Below are 16,246 nucleotides of genomic sequence, written 5' to 3'. Positions count from 1 at the left end.
ATGCTGCGATCAGTAAATGAGGCCGCTATTCAGTTTTTTCAAAAACGCCTCAAAATGATCCTGGCCTTGTGACCTCAAGCTGGGGCCTCAACCCCCAGGTTAGGACCAACTGGACTGAACTAACCCCAGGGGACAGCGATGCTAAGCCTTTATTAAACTGCAGTGCATGGGTTGGCGTGTGAGGCTGGCACTTCAAGAGTGGTTTGCTGTCCGTCAGTGTGTCAGTCCGTTATCTTCTGCGTTGTGTCCACCGGCTCACCTCCGACACCCCTGCCCCGTAGGGCGGCGTGGACGGCGGCTACACCAAGGAGAAGATCCGCATCGTGGAGGGCGTGTGCCTGCTGTCCACCGACGACCTCTACTGGGACGACCTCAAGCAGATCAAGCCGTCGCGCGGCGGCCTGCACACCTGCATGCGCACCGACACGGTGTCCCTGCAGGCCAGCAGCGCCTCGCTGGACGACGGCGAGACGGAGCAGCTGCTGCAGGAGGAGACGTCCGAGTGCTCGTCCATCAGCACGCTGACCCCGTCCACCGTCACCCCGCAGCGCCACACTCAGCACAGCCTGCCCGACACCGGCTGGGCCTCCGCCCGCAAGCCCTCCACCGAGAGCCAAGTGTGAGGCGGCGGCGGCGGTGGTTTTAGTGGTGCCGTTCCGCTTGCTCTCTCTCTCTCTCTTTCTCTCTCTCTCGCTCTCTCTCTTTCTTTCGCTCTCTCTCTCTCTCTCTCTCTCTCTCTCTCTCTCTCTCTCTCTCTCGCTCCCTCAACCCACTCCCCCCACCCCTCGTCCCTTCGACTTCATGTGCTTTTTTTTTTACAAATCTCTTGCCGCATACCTAGGAAACAGACAAACACGAACAAGCGCACACATATTTATATTCGGTACAACTTATACCTGCAAAGATTTATATAGACGTTAGGTACAACCGCATAGGTACACCGGATCCTAGGTAGTCGCATTCTGATGCTATGTAGGAAACGTAGTCCATTTGATCCTGAGTAATAATATAGTTCACATCAAGGCAAAACCTCTGAAGAATGGACTCCGTCCCGCCTGCACACTTGCTAATAAATGCGTACATTTATGGACAAAATGCAAATCCATACACTCAGAACTATTTATGGCAAAATTGACAACTAATAAAGACAATAAATGACTATGCTGGAATGGAGTGCGCAAGACTCTTGCAGATGGAGCGGAAAAGTGCATCCAGGGATTCCTGGAGCCTTTGTTTTTTAAAGATGCAAAAGTTTCAAAGCGAGGGACGCTGTTTTTGTGTAGAATTACATTTTTGTGAACTTTTTTTTTTTTTTTTACAATGCTAAACAAAATCTGCTTGAATATGTAACAAAACGCCCTCCCTCATGCCACTGGTCAGTCGTCAAGTCTCTATGAACTATTTATGAACATTTTATATCTCAGAGTGGGTTTGTTGATATTTTTTTGGGAAATGGCCTGATTGTTGTGTTCAAGCTGTTCGCATTCTCAGATATTCAAAAGTGATATTTATGGACAGTGCCAAAGGGGAGAGCCTCTCACATATCTGCCCTCATTTCCTCCTGCTACAGTACACTACAAATGAATGTTTTGTTTTTCCTGAAAACTGGATCTTCACTCCACCCTACTTCTATGGACTGGACCGTTTTCCCCTCAGTGCTCAGAGCCCGGCCGTGGATGTCATCTGGGCTCTCCGGTCAGAGTCCTTTCATCCTAAATGAAACCGGCAAAGAAAAGACTGCAAGAACCTTTTATGTTTCAGGAAAATCGCTGATTTGCTCCTTCTCCTGAACAGCAGAAGACGCCATGATGAAGTATAGCCTAAGTGCCAAACTTTCCCCCCCACTTTTCTTCTCATCCAGTTCTATTTATATTACTCTGGGGTTGTTTAAATGCACGTCAGGTTCTATGGTAGCATTTTTGTGAATAGTACATCTCATCAACTCTGTAAATCTGTAATGGAGTGTCGTTCCACGCTCCCAGTATAACACATGAGACCCCACCTCTCTGTATATTATGTGTATAACACTGTGCATATCCGGAACCATTGAGCATCGGGGTTATAGTTTAGAAATATATCACTGACAACTTAATAACGTTAATTAAATCCAAGCAAAAGTAAAGACGCATTGTTTTAACATGTATTGCCGTTTTACCGTTAAAGATGAAAGGACACGACCATCGACGATTACCAGACATTTCAGACCATGCATTTTGAAGTGTGTTCTACTCCTTCAGCGACGTGCCGATTCGCTGCTAGACATCGCACTGAGGCCGACAGCAAAAAGGGGTCTTGGCAGCTATAACCTGTAGTCTTTGGACGGTGTATCGGTAGTGGGCCTACAGCGCATCAAAACTAATTCAATTAGCCTAACCCCAAAATACAGCCTCACACATTCTGCGGATGAGATGCCGACTGTACAGGTTTAACCTGGCCGATTAAAGCAAACCTGGGGTGAGACGTTGTGTTTATTATGTTGCCTTTGTATAAAGGGATTTAATGCTTTTTTTGACCTGTATTAATTTTACTCACTGGAGAAGAACGTTTTTATTTTGCTGGATTATTTTAACCACTGTATCCAAGCGTTGTAAATGATAGGGATGCCCGTTATTTAATAGTGTTCTTTTGTTATGAAATATTGGTCGAGTATAGTTGTTGTAAAGGTAACAAAAAGAGGTATTTATGGTTTCTTTGTATGGTTGTCACTTAATGTGTAAATATGAACAGACTGTATATGTATTTCCATGGCAGTACTAACAAGCTGTGTTGTGTGGTATAGTGAATTATCTCTTTGGTATCTTTTAATATAAAACAGCATTTGCATTTCAATTATATGCGTGGGCCATTTTTTTTATGAACATGTTGAATCATGAGAGAACATCCTAGCATGATCTTATAGATTTTGAGTTTATTTAATAATCACAAGAGAAATTATTCATTGTGAGAATAATTGGCACACAAACAAATACACACGTTATATAAATCAAAGTGCATGATATGTATCATGAACAATTCATTATATCTATAAGACTTCAAGTCGTATTTAATAACTTCACACGTCGTTAAGTGTAGAAAATGTGTCCTAATAATAATTATATAAAACTGATTCGAGGTCTGCAAGTAACTGTAAGAAAAGGCCCAGGACAACGCCGCATTTATATATCTTAAATAATGTAAATATTTTTTAATTCACTTTATTTATATAGTTATGTATTTATTTATTTAACGCGTTTACAGCTGCGTAATTTGAGATCCCCTCGATAGGACTGCCTGAAGTCACGTGATCAATCGCGCCTTCTCTCATTGGTTGTTTAACTCAGACGAATTTGAACTTTCCAGCCGAGCGATGCCATTGGCCGTGCTGCTCCACTAATCAGCGACCCGCGTTCGGACCGCAATCGTTTAAACTGCGCTGCGATCACAACACTTCAATAAACGAGCCACCCCTGCCATTATTGACACGCTGACAATACCTAAAGTGGAAATACCTGACGATTTGGTAAGTTGACAATCATTGAACATTACGAGCGAATAAACTAGTCTGCTTCCGATGTTTAAATGAGTCTAAACGTTGTTTCTGAAGTCAATGTAACGTAATAGCGAGCGAATGCTAAGCTAATGTAGCTAGGAACAGTGGCTACGCTACATGAAGCTTTGTTTTGTCTCATAACGCGAGTTAAAGGAGAGCTAATCTATTAAAGAGTTGTATTCTTTCCTGAACAAGCAGTGCTTATCTGTGTGCAGCCCTGTGTTTATTCTGGAAATGGTCATCCTAGCCTGAGTGCCTTCATCTATCACCTCTCTGTTCTTACAGTGAAAAGAGACTCGATAAACTTCAGATCATGGAGGATGACAGCGAGTGGATGAAGCTGCCTGTCGACCAGAAGTGTGAACACAAGGTGAACTTTCAACATGTTAGATGACAGCACGAACTGCTGCACCTTGAATGCAGTAATGTAAATGACTACCAGTCATTTACATATGTCCTCAGTTATGAATATGAAGGCGTGTTTTTAACATACTTTTTTAAAGCAATTATAAATGATTAAGTGACATAAGGAACTCAAACACATGCAAACAAATGAACCAAGCAAACCATACAATTTGCACAGAAAGACAACACTTTAATGCACAAGTTCAAGTTACATTTAAACACATGCAGAGTTAAGTGACTGATTCAACCGTGTTGTGCAGGCATGGAAAGCGAGGTTAACTGGCTACGAGGAAGCTCTGAAAGTCTTCCAGAGGATCGACGACGAGAAGAGCTCAGAATGGGTGAAGTTCCTGGGACTAATCAAGAAGTTTGTGACAGAGTCTAACGCCGTGGCCCAGCTGAAGGGACTGGAGGCCGCCCTGGCCTTTGTACAGAATGCACATATAGCGAATAGGTATGATTATATGACGCTCTCATTTCATTTTTCAATTTTATATGTATAGCCCTTAATCACAGGTGCAGTTTCAAAGGGCTTAACGGGCCATATATTTATGACCCCCTCCCCCCGCCCCGTCTGACCCTAGCCCCCCGGAGGGCAAGAAAAAGAAATAAATGTAATAAGCAAGGTATAAATCTTGAGATGGAACGTAGAGAGGGGGATCCCTCCATCCAGGGATCATTAGGAGTGCACTGGGTGTCATAATTGTGATTTATATACACACGAAACATTTAAAATCCGGGATGGGGTGCTGGCTCCTTAACCATAAGAGAGTTAGTTGAAGTCACTGCGATAGGCCACGCATTCAGTCAAAGTCACTGCAACACGCTAGAACACACAGGGGTTGACACTAAGGTTTCAAAAGCACTTGCCCATCGGGCAAGTACAGGTCATGTTCGACTTGCCCGAATGTAATGTACACTTGCCCAAATTGTTTAAAAAATAACAAACTTATTTTTTTACTTATTTACCAAATGGTCACATCGTGCCATGAAGTGGTTTCAGTCCACCGTTGCATCCTTTTAAAGCTATCGCCCAGTTATGTCAGTCCCTCCAGAAAAATGCGGCGTTTTTTTGTGATTGTTGCGGCCAAAAATACGTCACTTCATAACGTTCCCATGGCAACAGGGGGAAATGGCTGCTCTTGTGTGAAGTAAACGCAACATTTTTCAATGTTTCATGTGACTTTTTTGCAACGAAAATGCGGGGATTATGAAATCATGCAAGCCCCGAATATTTTGCGTGGAAATCGGCAATTAGTGTGGTGAAAGTGCGGCATATTTGAAAAAATGCGCCCCCCGCATGAATATACGGACTTTGGCTGATTATGCGTTGAATTATGCGATCGCATAATCGCGTTTTTCTGGAGGGACTGATATGTAGACCTGCATGCTTTCATCTGGATTTTATGCAAATGTAAATAACTAAAGTTCCAAGGTAGTATCAAAGATATGTATTTTTTTTTAACTTTCACGTTTCTTGTAAGTCTAACTAAACAATCGCGTTAGTAGTGTTGTCACGATACTGGATTTTCTAACTTCGATACTATACCTGGAAAAATATTGATATTCTATCCCATTTTCGATACCTTGGGAAAAAAGTTATTTCCAGGAAAGAATGTAACCAAAGTAAATAGAGTATATCTCCAAAACTGCTAGGTCGATAATATTACATCTTGGTGCCAATAGAAAGATTGTTGTGCAAGGGAAATATTCAATGTGGATACTATTTTACGGCATAAGTCGAAGATTACATTTCCACCTGAAATAATTATCAGTTGGTATCACTGTCGTACTATGAGACACAAACAGGTAGATATCTTGCCATTTTGACACTTCACACCTCTATTTAAAGTTCAGGGCAAATATAATTGAATGACACCAAGCCAAACTTTCGTAAATACACATATGGCCACTAGATTGCGCTGAAGAACATGTGTTCTGATTGAAGGCGATTTTACCAAATTTATTGTTAACACCATGTTTAGTTGCAAATTTTGGCCGCTGGATTATCTGTTTATGGTGGTTTAATGAGATCAGATTCAACTTTGTGGACAAATATCACAAAGTTAAAATTTCATTGTTGGTTGTTAAAAGAAAATGGGAAGTTTCTTCTTAAGTTGTTATTTGCGAGTTTTAGGCCCAGAATGATATGGTTTAGATTGTCGGAATTGGTGGATGCTCAGCTTTCATTTAATATATAGTTTGTGCAGGTCCAATTTCGTCAAAAATATCGCTATTGCTGTGCATGTGCACAGTTATGAAACCCAAAACCTTGTTATTGCATTTGCATATGACTTTAAATTATGCTTTTGACTTTCCTTGGTAATCTGCTTTAATCTAAAGTACTTCCAAACCGCAGTCCTCCATCACTACTCCGTCCACCTTCTCTACCTAAACCGGTCCTGGCGGCGCTGCACTGAGATGCTAGCTGTGTTAACTAACCTTTAGTTAACACCGTCACACAGAGCATTGAGACTAGTGCCGAATCACTGCCAGAGACCGCACTGCGAGTGAGTGAAAGGAGGCGGGGCTATGTTTGCGCTGTGTGTCTGTTAACACGCTGTCCAAGAGAAGACAGCGCACTGATCAATTGCAAATATATCTAATTGGTGTGATTTTGCGGAAAAAAATGGTTGTTCTGCAGTTTTTAGAAACTCTTAAATAAATATCCATTTCAACAAACCCTTAAAAATGCACTTGCCCTTTCGGGCAACCAGAATTTTTTTTTTTTTCTATTATTTTTAGTTGCCCCGGGCAAGCGGGCAACCGTTAGTGTCAACCCCTGACACACAGAATAATGAATTAGAAGGGAAAAGTGCATACAAGAAATGAAGACTAAGGCTAATTATTCCATCAACTCTGATAACTATGTGCTCCGATTGCCTTTTCTGTGGTGACGATATGGTTGATTACATTTTTCCTGTAGGATGGCGGGTGAGGTTGTGAGTGGTGTGGTGATGAAGGTTTTTAACCAGGCCAAGGTCCGGGCCAGAGAGCTGGGCTTTGAGATCTGCCTCATGTTCATCGAGATAGAAAAGGCGGACGCTGTCCAGGAGGAGCTCATCAAGGGCATCGACAACAAGAACCCAAAGACCGTCCTGGCCTGCGTAGAAACCCTTCGGAAGTCACTCTGGTGAGCCTGAGGGGCCTCTTGATTTTGAGCAGTGAATTATATTTCAGTCAAACTATTAAATGCCAACATCTTGAAGGGATTTTTCTGTATGTATGTATTCGTGTTTTTTTTTTTTTTTATGGACCTGTGATCTTTATCTGTTTAACCCTAGTGAATTTGGAGGCAAAACGGTGACGTTGAAGCCCATAGTCAAGGTCTTGCCGAAGCTGTTTGCGTCCAGAGACAAGGCCGTGCGAGATGAAGCGAGGCTGTTGGCTGTAGAAGTCTACAGATGGATCAGAGACGCATTAAGGCCTTCCCTTCAGACCCTGACTCCTGTACAGGTCAGCCCTTTTTGTATGTAAACCATTACATGTGTGTTGGCTGGTTTAAGCTTGGACTCTGGGCCTGGGTGAGGCTGCAGACCTTTAATAAGTGTGCAAAGGTTAAGCCAGTCATCACCCCACACGCACTCGGAGCGAGACCTATATGGCAACATAGAGAACCATTGCATGAATCACCTTCTGCAAACACAATAAACCGACATGAACAACCTGCGTCCCCAACATCAGATTTCCCAAAACATTGTTTTGAGACTGCTTTCGCCATTTCTATAAATGGGGGTGTTTTTTTTTTTTTTTTTTTTTTTTATAGAAATGGTTAATGGCTGCTTTTATTTCAAACCGTGACAAAACAAGTAAACATCAAGGCAATGCCCAGCCTATGAATGGATTTCCTGTGCCCAGTAGTTGGAATGCGAACATACATTTTGTCCTGTGTGTAGCATGCCCATTTCTACATGGATTAAGTTGGGTTAGGGTCACCTGTGGCCCAGACGTGTGACGGTTCGGTCTCTACCCCCTCAGCTGAAGGAGCTGGAGGAGGAGTGGGGTAAGGTCGCCCCCGGAGCCCCCAGGCCGAGCCGTTTCCTCCGCTCCCAGCAGCAGCATCAGCAGAAACACGTGGAAGCCGCGGTAGACGAGGTGGAGGATGTGCACGGAAACAGTAAGTTATATTTTTATCATCATAATCAATGCTATAACTGACATCTTGAGCTAAATGTGACTGAACCCAAGCTTTGCTAAACCATCTGCATCCTCTGATGTGCTCCGTTTCAGGTGACGTTGAGGACTCTGTCCCACATATGGATCCCTACGAACTCCTGGATCCAGTGGACATCCTCTCCAAACTCCCCAAAGACTTCTATGAAAAACTTGTAAGCTGCTGTTACCCTGCGGAGATGCGTTTGATCTTTACCTTTATCGGTGTCGCTGAGGCTTCTGTATCAACCTCTTGTGTTTAACGACAGGAATCCAAAAAGTGGCAGGAAAGGAAAGAATCCCTGGATGCTCTGGAGACGCTCGCTAAGAATCCCAAGCTGGAAGCGGGGGATTATGGGGATGTAATCCGCGCGCTGAAGAAGGTACTACCCGTGTGTAACGTACTAATCGTGCGCTGAGGTGTTGTTACTCCCATGGCCGTTATAAACCAACGTTTCCCTTTTGTAGGTCATAGCTAAAGACGCCAATGTGATGTTGGTGTCTCTGGCTGCTAAGTGCCTCGCTGGAATCGCAACTGGTCTCAGGAAGAAGTTTGGGACGTATGCTGGTCTTGTAAGTTCTCATGAATAATCAGGCACTCGATAAGGACCCTTTATTCAGAAGTAGAGGATGTGCTGCACGATTGGTCCTTTAGCAAGATGAGCAACGTATGAGGTTTCCTTTACATGTTCAATGGCAAATTAAGAATTAAAGCCCATCCTAAAAGTCACAGATGTTTGTACTAGACCTATAAAGCAAATGCATGTCACCCTATTTCTATTTATAAAGATTCCACATGACATGCAGCCTTTAATGCAGTTTAAGCATTTCCTTTAGGGTTAACAAAAATAAGAATTACATTTAATGAATATTTGTGGCTGCAAGCTGTGCCCTATTTTATTACTGCCAGTTTGACGGTACAACCGGCTGACAGTGATTATTCTGCTCTCCCCTTCCAGGTGGTGTCCGCGTTATTGGAGAAGTTTAAGGAGAAGAAGCCTCACGTTGTCCAGACTCTACAGGAAGCCATCGACGCAGTGTTTCTCACAGTAAGGCCGACCCGACCCTCATGCCAACTTCTTTGTCCATTCTATCCAATTGCTCAAAGTAATTTGTTGCAATCTGTAGATATCGATCTAAAGCATCTTGCTATTAGGGTGCTAACAACCCTGTTCCTTCTGGTGCACCTATCGCCCAGTCCATGCATTGTTTTAAAGAAATCAATTGTCCTCCAAAATGCCTTTTCTAAGGGACGTAATTTACCCGATATAAACTCATTCTCAACCCTTAAACTTAAGCCTGCTCTAACGGATCGTTGGCAATTCTTGCATAACTTTATTGTAAAGGCCCATTTTCAGAATTACTTGTGAAGCTTTATATCAGGAAAGGATTCCCCAGTCTACTGCGGATGACTTCAAGTGCAGGCATTCTGTTAGTTTCTGCATTCATTTTGCATCACACTTGTGGATTTACAGACCACGCTCCAAAGCATGAGTGAAGATGTTCTCGCGATGATGGACAACAAGAACCCCTCCATCAAGCAGCAGGTCTCGTTGTTCCTGGCCAGGAGCGTCCGTCTCTCTGCCCCCGGGAGCCTGCCCAAGACCCTGGTGAAACCCCTCTGCATCGCCCTGCTCAAGGTTAACCACCAACGCCTCCATCGCTGTGTCGCTCTTTAAAAAAGCACTAAAGGGGTTTAGGAAAAAAAGCCATTCGACTTTGGCTAGTTGTGATGTCGTAAAAGGGTTTCCGAGTACCCTCTGGGGAATCGGTGGGAACTGATGTGGATCTGTCTCCTCTCTCTCCCGGCAGCAAGTGAATGACTCGGCTCCTGAAGTGCGAGACGCTGCCTTTGAAGTCCTGGCGACGTTGATGAAAGTCGTGGGAGAGCGCGCCGTCAACCCCTTCCTGGCTGACGTCGACAAAGCCAAGCTCGAGAAGGTATCTTTTATGTTAAAAAACATGTCGGCTTCTGAGCAGCTTTCATTTACTGACCTAGTCTCTTCTGAAACTTTTAAAGACTTTCACCCAAACCCTAATGTGTTGCATACTTTGCTCTTTACGTTCCACTCACACCTCTTCTAGTTTCCTCTCCACCTTGTTACTGTATTCTCCTGGTGCATTCCTGTTTTATTCAATTGATCTTTAGATTCAAACGCTCTGTGCCTTTTTTATGACCCGAGCTCAACTCCTTTTTTTTTTTCTTTTTTTTTCTTTCTCCTTCAGATAAAAGAGTTCGCCGACAAGCTCCAACCGGCTGGGTCGAAGAAGGCGGGAGAAGTGAAGGAGAAGTCTGTCGCTGCTCCACCGCCAACTCCGCAGCCTCCTGCCAAGCCTGCTGGACCCACAAAAAAGCCCCCATCGGCCAGGGTAAACAACCTTCCCGATAGTGGAACCTCCATCCCCAACAGAGCTTATTGGTGTCAATCATGTTTGCACAATGTGAAATCGTCACAGTAATTGTTTCTCAAACCTCAAGCAAACAATTATTATTTTTTTAATGTTTCTAAGGGATAGCATTTGCGCCCATTTAAACTTGTTCTCAATCCTTACACTCAAGCCTCCTGTACTACTGACATTCATTATTTTATATTTTTATGAATTGCCCTTCCTAGGCAGCTGGGGCTTCTAAGAAGACCAAACCTGCGGCCGGTGGGAAACGTCCCGACGGAGGGAAGAGCAAGAAGGCGGAGCCCAAGGCCGTGGAGACTGAGCTCTCTGTGAGTGGGGGGGCCTACGACCCCGGGCAGATGGGCTTCAGATAGGGCTGCTCGATTATGGGGGAAAAAAAATCATAATCGCGATCATTTTGGTCAATATTACTCAAACTATTTTTGAGTTTGAAAACATGATGTATCTGTTAAGAATGTCTCTCCCTAAAAAACACTTTGTACCTGAGAACGTTGAAATTTCGCCCCCAAAAAATACACAAAATGGTCAAATAGAAAAATGTTCAAATCTAAAATAATTATGAATCGCCCACCCAGATGGCCGGTCGTGACTCTGCTGTGTTTCTCCACCAGGTGGAGGTGTGTGAGGAGAGGGCTGCAGCTGTCCTCCCCACCACCTGCATGCAGCAGCTGGACAGTGGCAACTGGAAGGAGAGGCTGGCCAGCATGGAGGAGTTCCTCAAGGTCAGTTGTCAGACAAGGTTTTGTGTGTGTGGAATGTCAAAGTGGGGCAACTTTCAGCATATTATCATAATTGTAAGAGATGGGTCAGTACTTAATCGTGTCATGGGAAATGAAATATGTATAATGCATAACGGTGAGCGGTTCAGAACGCATCTAAACGTTTGTATTTACAACATAAATGTATCTAAGGTGGCCACACTGCTGTAACCATGCCCACATCATGACTTCATTGCTTGTTCTCATAGTTGCCCCCTGGTATCCATGGAGAAGGAACCTTTTCTCTGTCCAGTTTGTGCTTTCTTGGGACATCAATGGGGAAACAAAGCATTTTTTTTTTTTTTGTAATTATTTTACGTTTATTTGACAGGGACAATGCGCAATATATACACAACATACAATGAGTGGGGACAATGACTAGAGTAATAAATTGCGCAATGAGAAAAACATGAAATAAGATAAAAATCAATGACGAGCAACGTTGGTGTGCTTTCAACCATTTCTCAAGGCCTAATTTAAAGGTGGTGAGTGTGGCGCTTTGTCTGATACTAACAGGAATGCTATTCCACAACCCTGATGTTTTCACTGAGAAAGTGGTATGTATAACCTGACCGTGACCCGTTTGACCTCCAGGCCGTGGAGAGTATGGATAGTGACGAGATGCCCTGCCAGGCTCTGGTCCGAATGCTGGCCAAGAAACCAGGATGGAAAGAGACCAACTTTCAGGTAATAAAATGTGTAGCCCCTATTAGAATTGGGAAATGGCAGTAGCTCAACAAAGATGGGAATCTGTTCAAAAAAAAATCATGACATCCCTGTGAAAGTCTGAAAAGTTTCCTCCTGTAACTAGTGGAACAGAACTATTTCCATCGACTGATTACTCATATTCAGCCTATTCGTCCACATCCCTTCCTTTTAAAATAATCACGCATGAGAAATGCTTTCTTCCCATCATTCTTCTGATTTTGTTTTTTAATTTGACGCCATTACAGCCGCTTGACATTCGTCTTTAGTCAAGACGTACGCACAAAGCTGTGACGAAACGCCTCTTTTAAAGCGGGGTGTCAGATGGGCCGGATGGTTTAACCAGCGTGACCCTCTCCTCCTCTCCCCTCCCAGGTGATGGGACTGAAGCTGCAGGTGGTGGCGGCGGCGGCCCACAGGGGCCGCTTCTCCAAGACCTCGGCCCTTGTGGTCCTCGAGGCTCTGGTGGACAAGGTCTCCGACGTCAAGTGCGGCGGGAAGGCCAAGGACGCGCTCACGGCCATCGGCGAGGCCTGCTCCCTCCCCTGGACCGCTGAGCAGGTAGCGTCACGCGGCGAACCCGCCCGTATCGGCCGCGAGTGCGCTTCACGGAGGGTCACATTCCCTACTGTAACGCTGCTCTCGTTCCGAACGTTTCCGTAGGTCGTCTCGATGGCCTTTGCCCAGAAGAATCCGAAGAACCAAGCAGAGGCTCTCAACTGGCTGACCAATGCTATAAAAGAGTTTGGATTCAAAGGGTAAAAGTTCCACTATTTCTTTACCATCGGGATGGTATCTCTACCATCTGGTTTCTGTTTCTATCGCTCGTTTGTGATTTCATACAAATCCTCTCTCGTCTCCTTAGAGTCAACGTCAAGGCTTTCATCACCAACGTCAAGACTGCTTTGGGAGCCACGAATCCTGTGAGTTTTTTTTTTTTGTTTCTTTCTTTTTATCCATTTCGGGTATCAAGTCAATCACACAGTCCTATAGTTACTGCAGTCTCACAACGGTATCTAGGGTCACTTTACTCTACCACGAACATGCTGTTGACCTATGTGGTGTCATACACCCCCCCACCACAGGCGGTCCGTACGGCCGCCGTCTCCCTGCTGGGCGTGATGTTCCTGTACTTGGGCACGGCGCTGCGCGTCTTCTTTGAGGACGAGAAGGCTGCCCTGCTGTCTCAGATAGACACAGAGTTCCAGAGGGTAGGTGCTGCAATAGATGGAAATGCCTCCCAACGATTAAAAGGAAAGCGAGTGAGAGAACCGGGGTTACTGTTTGAAATGTATTTTTATGCATGCCCGCCCACTCCCCCCTCAGATGCAAGGTCAGAGCGCGCCAGCCCCCATCAGAGGCTTTAGCAAGAACGAGGACGAGGAGAAGGAAGGGGAGGCAAACGAGGAGGGAGTCGACGAGGCCGTGTCCGACGTCGTGGATCTGCTTCCCCGCACAGACATCAGGTGACCTGTCGACTTCCCCGCTCCTGTTGTCTGTCTTCCCCATCAGGAAACCCTTAGTGTTTTGTTTTTTTTATGTCGTTGTTAGTGGTTGTTGTTGTTTGAACCTTTCTGGGGGGGATCTCTATGGGGTTCACACAGTGAGAAGATCACTGGGGACCTGATGGCGAAGATCTCGGACAAGAACTGGAAGATCCGGAAGGAGGGGCTGGACGAGGTGGCGGCCATCATATCGGAGGCCAAGTATATCAAGCCTGCGCTGGGAGACCTTCCGCTGGCGCTCAAGGCCCGTCTGGCAGACTCCAACAAGATCCTGGTACGTACCGAGCAGCAAGTGTCTGTCTGTCTGTCTGTCTGTCTGTCTGTCTGTCTGTCTGTCTGTCTGTCTGTCTGTCTGTCTGTCTGTCTGTCTGTCTGTCTGTCTGTCTGTCTGTCTGTCTGTCTGTCTGTCTGTCTGTCTGTCTGTCTGTCTGTCTGTCTGTCTGTCTGTCTGTCTGTCTGTCTGTCTGTCTGTCTGTCTGTCTGTCTGTCTGTCTGTCTGTCTGTCTGTCTGTCTGTCTGTCTGTCTGTCTGTCTGTCTGTCTGTCTGTCTGTCTGTCTGTCTGTCTGTCTGTCTGTCTGTCTGTCTGTCTGTCTGTCTGTCTGTCTGTCTGTGTCTCTCTCTCTCTCTCTCTCTCTCTCCTGGGTTTAAGAATGATGGGCTCAAACACACAGGGACCTGTGGAGTCCAGGAAAGTGTGGATTAAAATAATCATGTTGGGGAATTGTCCCCTGAAGCCAAAGGGCAGGGAGCTGGTAGTTTCCGGCTTTTAGAATGCAGTCCACGCTGTAGGCCGGTTAAACCATAGCTGAGCTTTCTTGGTTGTGCCGTCACCCGCTCATATTCATACACTAATCAGTCTTATTCGACCAGGTCCAGCAGACGCTGGGCATCATGCAGCAGCTGGCCACGGCCATGGGCCCCGGCCTGAAGCAGCACGTCAAGGCCCTGGGCCTACCGGTCATCACCGTCCTGGGGGACGGCAAGGTACAGCCAGCCAGCCATCAGGGGTGGGACGCAAAGGGTACCTTACGATACGTCATGCATGGCCCACGATACCGATAATATCGCGATAATCTGTATAGTGTTGGACAATCCTATCCAACAATGCATCACGATATATCTGTGAATATAACGTCACTGTGAAGTTCTGGAATCCGCTATTTATTCATGGTCCGAACTGAGTTTTTCTGTTGTGCACTTAATTTATTAGTATTAATTTATTAATTTTTATTTATTAAAATAACCTGCACCGTCAAAGTCGGAATTTATGTCACTTGTGAAAACACGCACAAAGAAGGGCGACTATTTATCGCCCTATCAATGTTTTGTCCCACCTCTAAAATCAATACACAACACTGCTCTTAAAGGTCCCATGACATGCCACCAGGTGTGAGTGTGATTAGCCACTACAGGCCGTTTTGAAAATCTGCCCCATATCACCTCCCAGGTGGGCGTGTCCACCTAGGTGTGTGCTGGATAGATCAGCCTACCGAGTGGACTGTAGCAAACGTTGCTCATCTATCGGTCACATCACAAATGGACGCGCCCCACTTGTGATGTCATAAGGGACGGATTTTCCAAACGGCCTGTGATCACTCACACCTGGTGGCACGTTGTGGGACTTTTAACCACACCGACCCGGGGAGGGCGTAGTTAGCCCCAGGCTAAGTGTCGCGGCGCCCCTAGTAGCTGACCTCCTCGGTGTGCCGCCGTTCTCCAGAACCTGGTCCGCGCCGCCGCCCTGAACACGATGAACGCCTGGGCGGAGCAGACGGGTATGAAGGAGTGGCTGGAGGGCGAGGAGTTGTCGGAGGAGCTAAAGAAGGAGAACCACTTCCTCAAGCAGGAGGTGAGCGCCTCCGTCCGCCCAGTTTGGTTTTGACGGCGGTCCAAAAAAGTTCTGTTGCTCCTGTCAAATGTGTTTATTTATTTTTTGTTTTTTCACTGCACGATTTCTTTATAAAGATGTATAGCTAACAAATATTCGCCGAAAGTGAATAGTGAGCCTGAGGTGAATTATTGTTAGTGTATGCTACATTTGTTTTTATTAGCGTGACGAGACGGGCGTAACAATATCCCGAGTTTGAGATCTCAATCATGGGATATTGCCCGAGATGGCGAACTAATCAAATTGTGCCATCTTAGGAGGTTCGTGTGTAGCGTATACTAAATGTAAATATAGGGAATTGCATTGCAAACTTCTCATTGACGGGAGAAACGTGTATGAGTTACAAAATAGAACTGTGTTCGGCAACTGTAGAATAAGTAAATGTATATTACGAAATGCCCCAACCTGTAATGCACCATTTAGTTTTGAGCTCTTTTCAATAGAAGGTCTATGTTGGCAATTATATTCTCTTTTTTATATATATATATATACACACACACACACACACACACACACACACACACACACACACACACACACACACACACACACACACACACACACACACACACACACACACACACACACACACACACACACACACACACACACACACACACACTTCATTCATTCAAACTCGACCATCTTGACTACTTTACGGAATATAGTCTTCACCCTCCAGCTGCTGGGCTGGCTGACGGAGCGCCTGGCCACGCTGCGCGCGGGGCCGTCGGACCTCCTGCTGTGCCTGGCCCCCCTGTACGCCTGTCTGGAGGACCGCAACGGAGAGGTGCGCAAGAAGGCCCAGGACGCCCTGCCCCTCTTCATGACCCACCTGGGCTTCGACAAGATGAACAAGGCCGTGGGGAAACTCAAGGTAGGGCAGACGGG

The 16,246-nt window shown here is 45.5% G+C and overlaps 2 protein-coding genes across 5 annotated transcripts in view; both read left to right on the top strand.

Moving 5' to 3' along the window:
- lrp4 (low density lipoprotein receptor-related protein 4) overlaps window positions 1–2,765 on the top strand; it is an 81,061-nt gene extending 78,296 nt beyond the window's left edge. For both annotated transcript variants that reach the window (XM_079737375.1, XM_079737374.1), the window contains exon 38: window positions 282–2,765. In XM_079737375.1, coding sequence (XP_079593501.1) covers window positions 282–623 — 342 coding nt within the window. In that variant the 3' untranslated portion in view covers window positions 624–2,765. The remainder of the gene's footprint in view (window positions 1–281) is intronic.
- A 623-nt stretch (window positions 2,766–3,388) lies between these two features.
- LOC307076245 (cytoskeleton-associated protein 5-like) overlaps window positions 3,389–16,246 on the top strand; it is a 29,483-nt gene continuing 16,625 nt past the window's right edge. For all 3 annotated transcript variants that reach the window (XM_079737177.1, XM_079737176.1, XM_079737178.1), the window contains exons 1-25: window positions 3,389–3,499; window positions 3,815–3,899; window positions 4,195–4,388; window positions 6,861–7,067; window positions 7,219–7,390; window positions 7,913–8,051; window positions 8,165–8,262; window positions 8,356–8,469; window positions 8,555–8,659; window positions 9,046–9,135; window positions 9,562–9,726; window positions 9,899–10,027; window positions 10,313–10,456; window positions 10,702–10,806; window positions 11,110–11,220; window positions 11,851–11,943; window positions 12,337–12,522; window positions 12,625–12,719; window positions 12,827–12,884; window positions 13,047–13,172; window positions 13,288–13,427; window positions 13,566–13,740; window positions 14,338–14,451; window positions 15,188–15,316; window positions 16,038–16,232. In XM_079737177.1, coding sequence (XP_079593303.1) covers window positions 3,843–3,899; window positions 4,195–4,388; window positions 6,861–7,067; window positions 7,219–7,390; window positions 7,913–8,051; window positions 8,165–8,262; window positions 8,356–8,469; window positions 8,555–8,659; window positions 9,046–9,135; window positions 9,562–9,726; window positions 9,899–10,027; window positions 10,313–10,456; window positions 10,702–10,806; window positions 11,110–11,220; window positions 11,851–11,943; window positions 12,337–12,522; window positions 12,625–12,719; window positions 12,827–12,884; window positions 13,047–13,172; window positions 13,288–13,427; window positions 13,566–13,740; window positions 14,338–14,451; window positions 15,188–15,316; window positions 16,038–16,232 — 3,141 coding nt within the window. In that variant the 5' untranslated portion in view covers window positions 3,389–3,499; window positions 3,815–3,842. The remainder of the gene's footprint in view (window positions 3,500–3,814; window positions 3,900–4,194; window positions 4,389–6,860; window positions 7,068–7,218; window positions 7,391–7,912; window positions 8,052–8,164; window positions 8,263–8,355; window positions 8,470–8,554; window positions 8,660–9,045; window positions 9,136–9,561; window positions 9,727–9,898; window positions 10,028–10,312; window positions 10,457–10,701; window positions 10,807–11,109; window positions 11,221–11,850; window positions 11,944–12,336; window positions 12,523–12,624; window positions 12,720–12,826; window positions 12,885–13,046; window positions 13,173–13,287; window positions 13,428–13,565; window positions 13,741–14,337; window positions 14,452–15,187; window positions 15,317–16,037; window positions 16,233–16,246) is intronic.

The sequence above is a fragment of the Pollachius pollachius genome, assembly GCF_949987615.1.
Source record: "Pollachius pollachius genome assembly, chromosome: 5".
Lineage (NCBI taxonomy): Eukaryota > Metazoa > Chordata > Actinopteri > Gadiformes > Gadidae > Pollachius > Pollachius pollachius.
The sequence above is the reverse complement of the archived record's forward strand: the minus strand, read 5'-3'. Positions and strand labels throughout refer to the sequence as shown.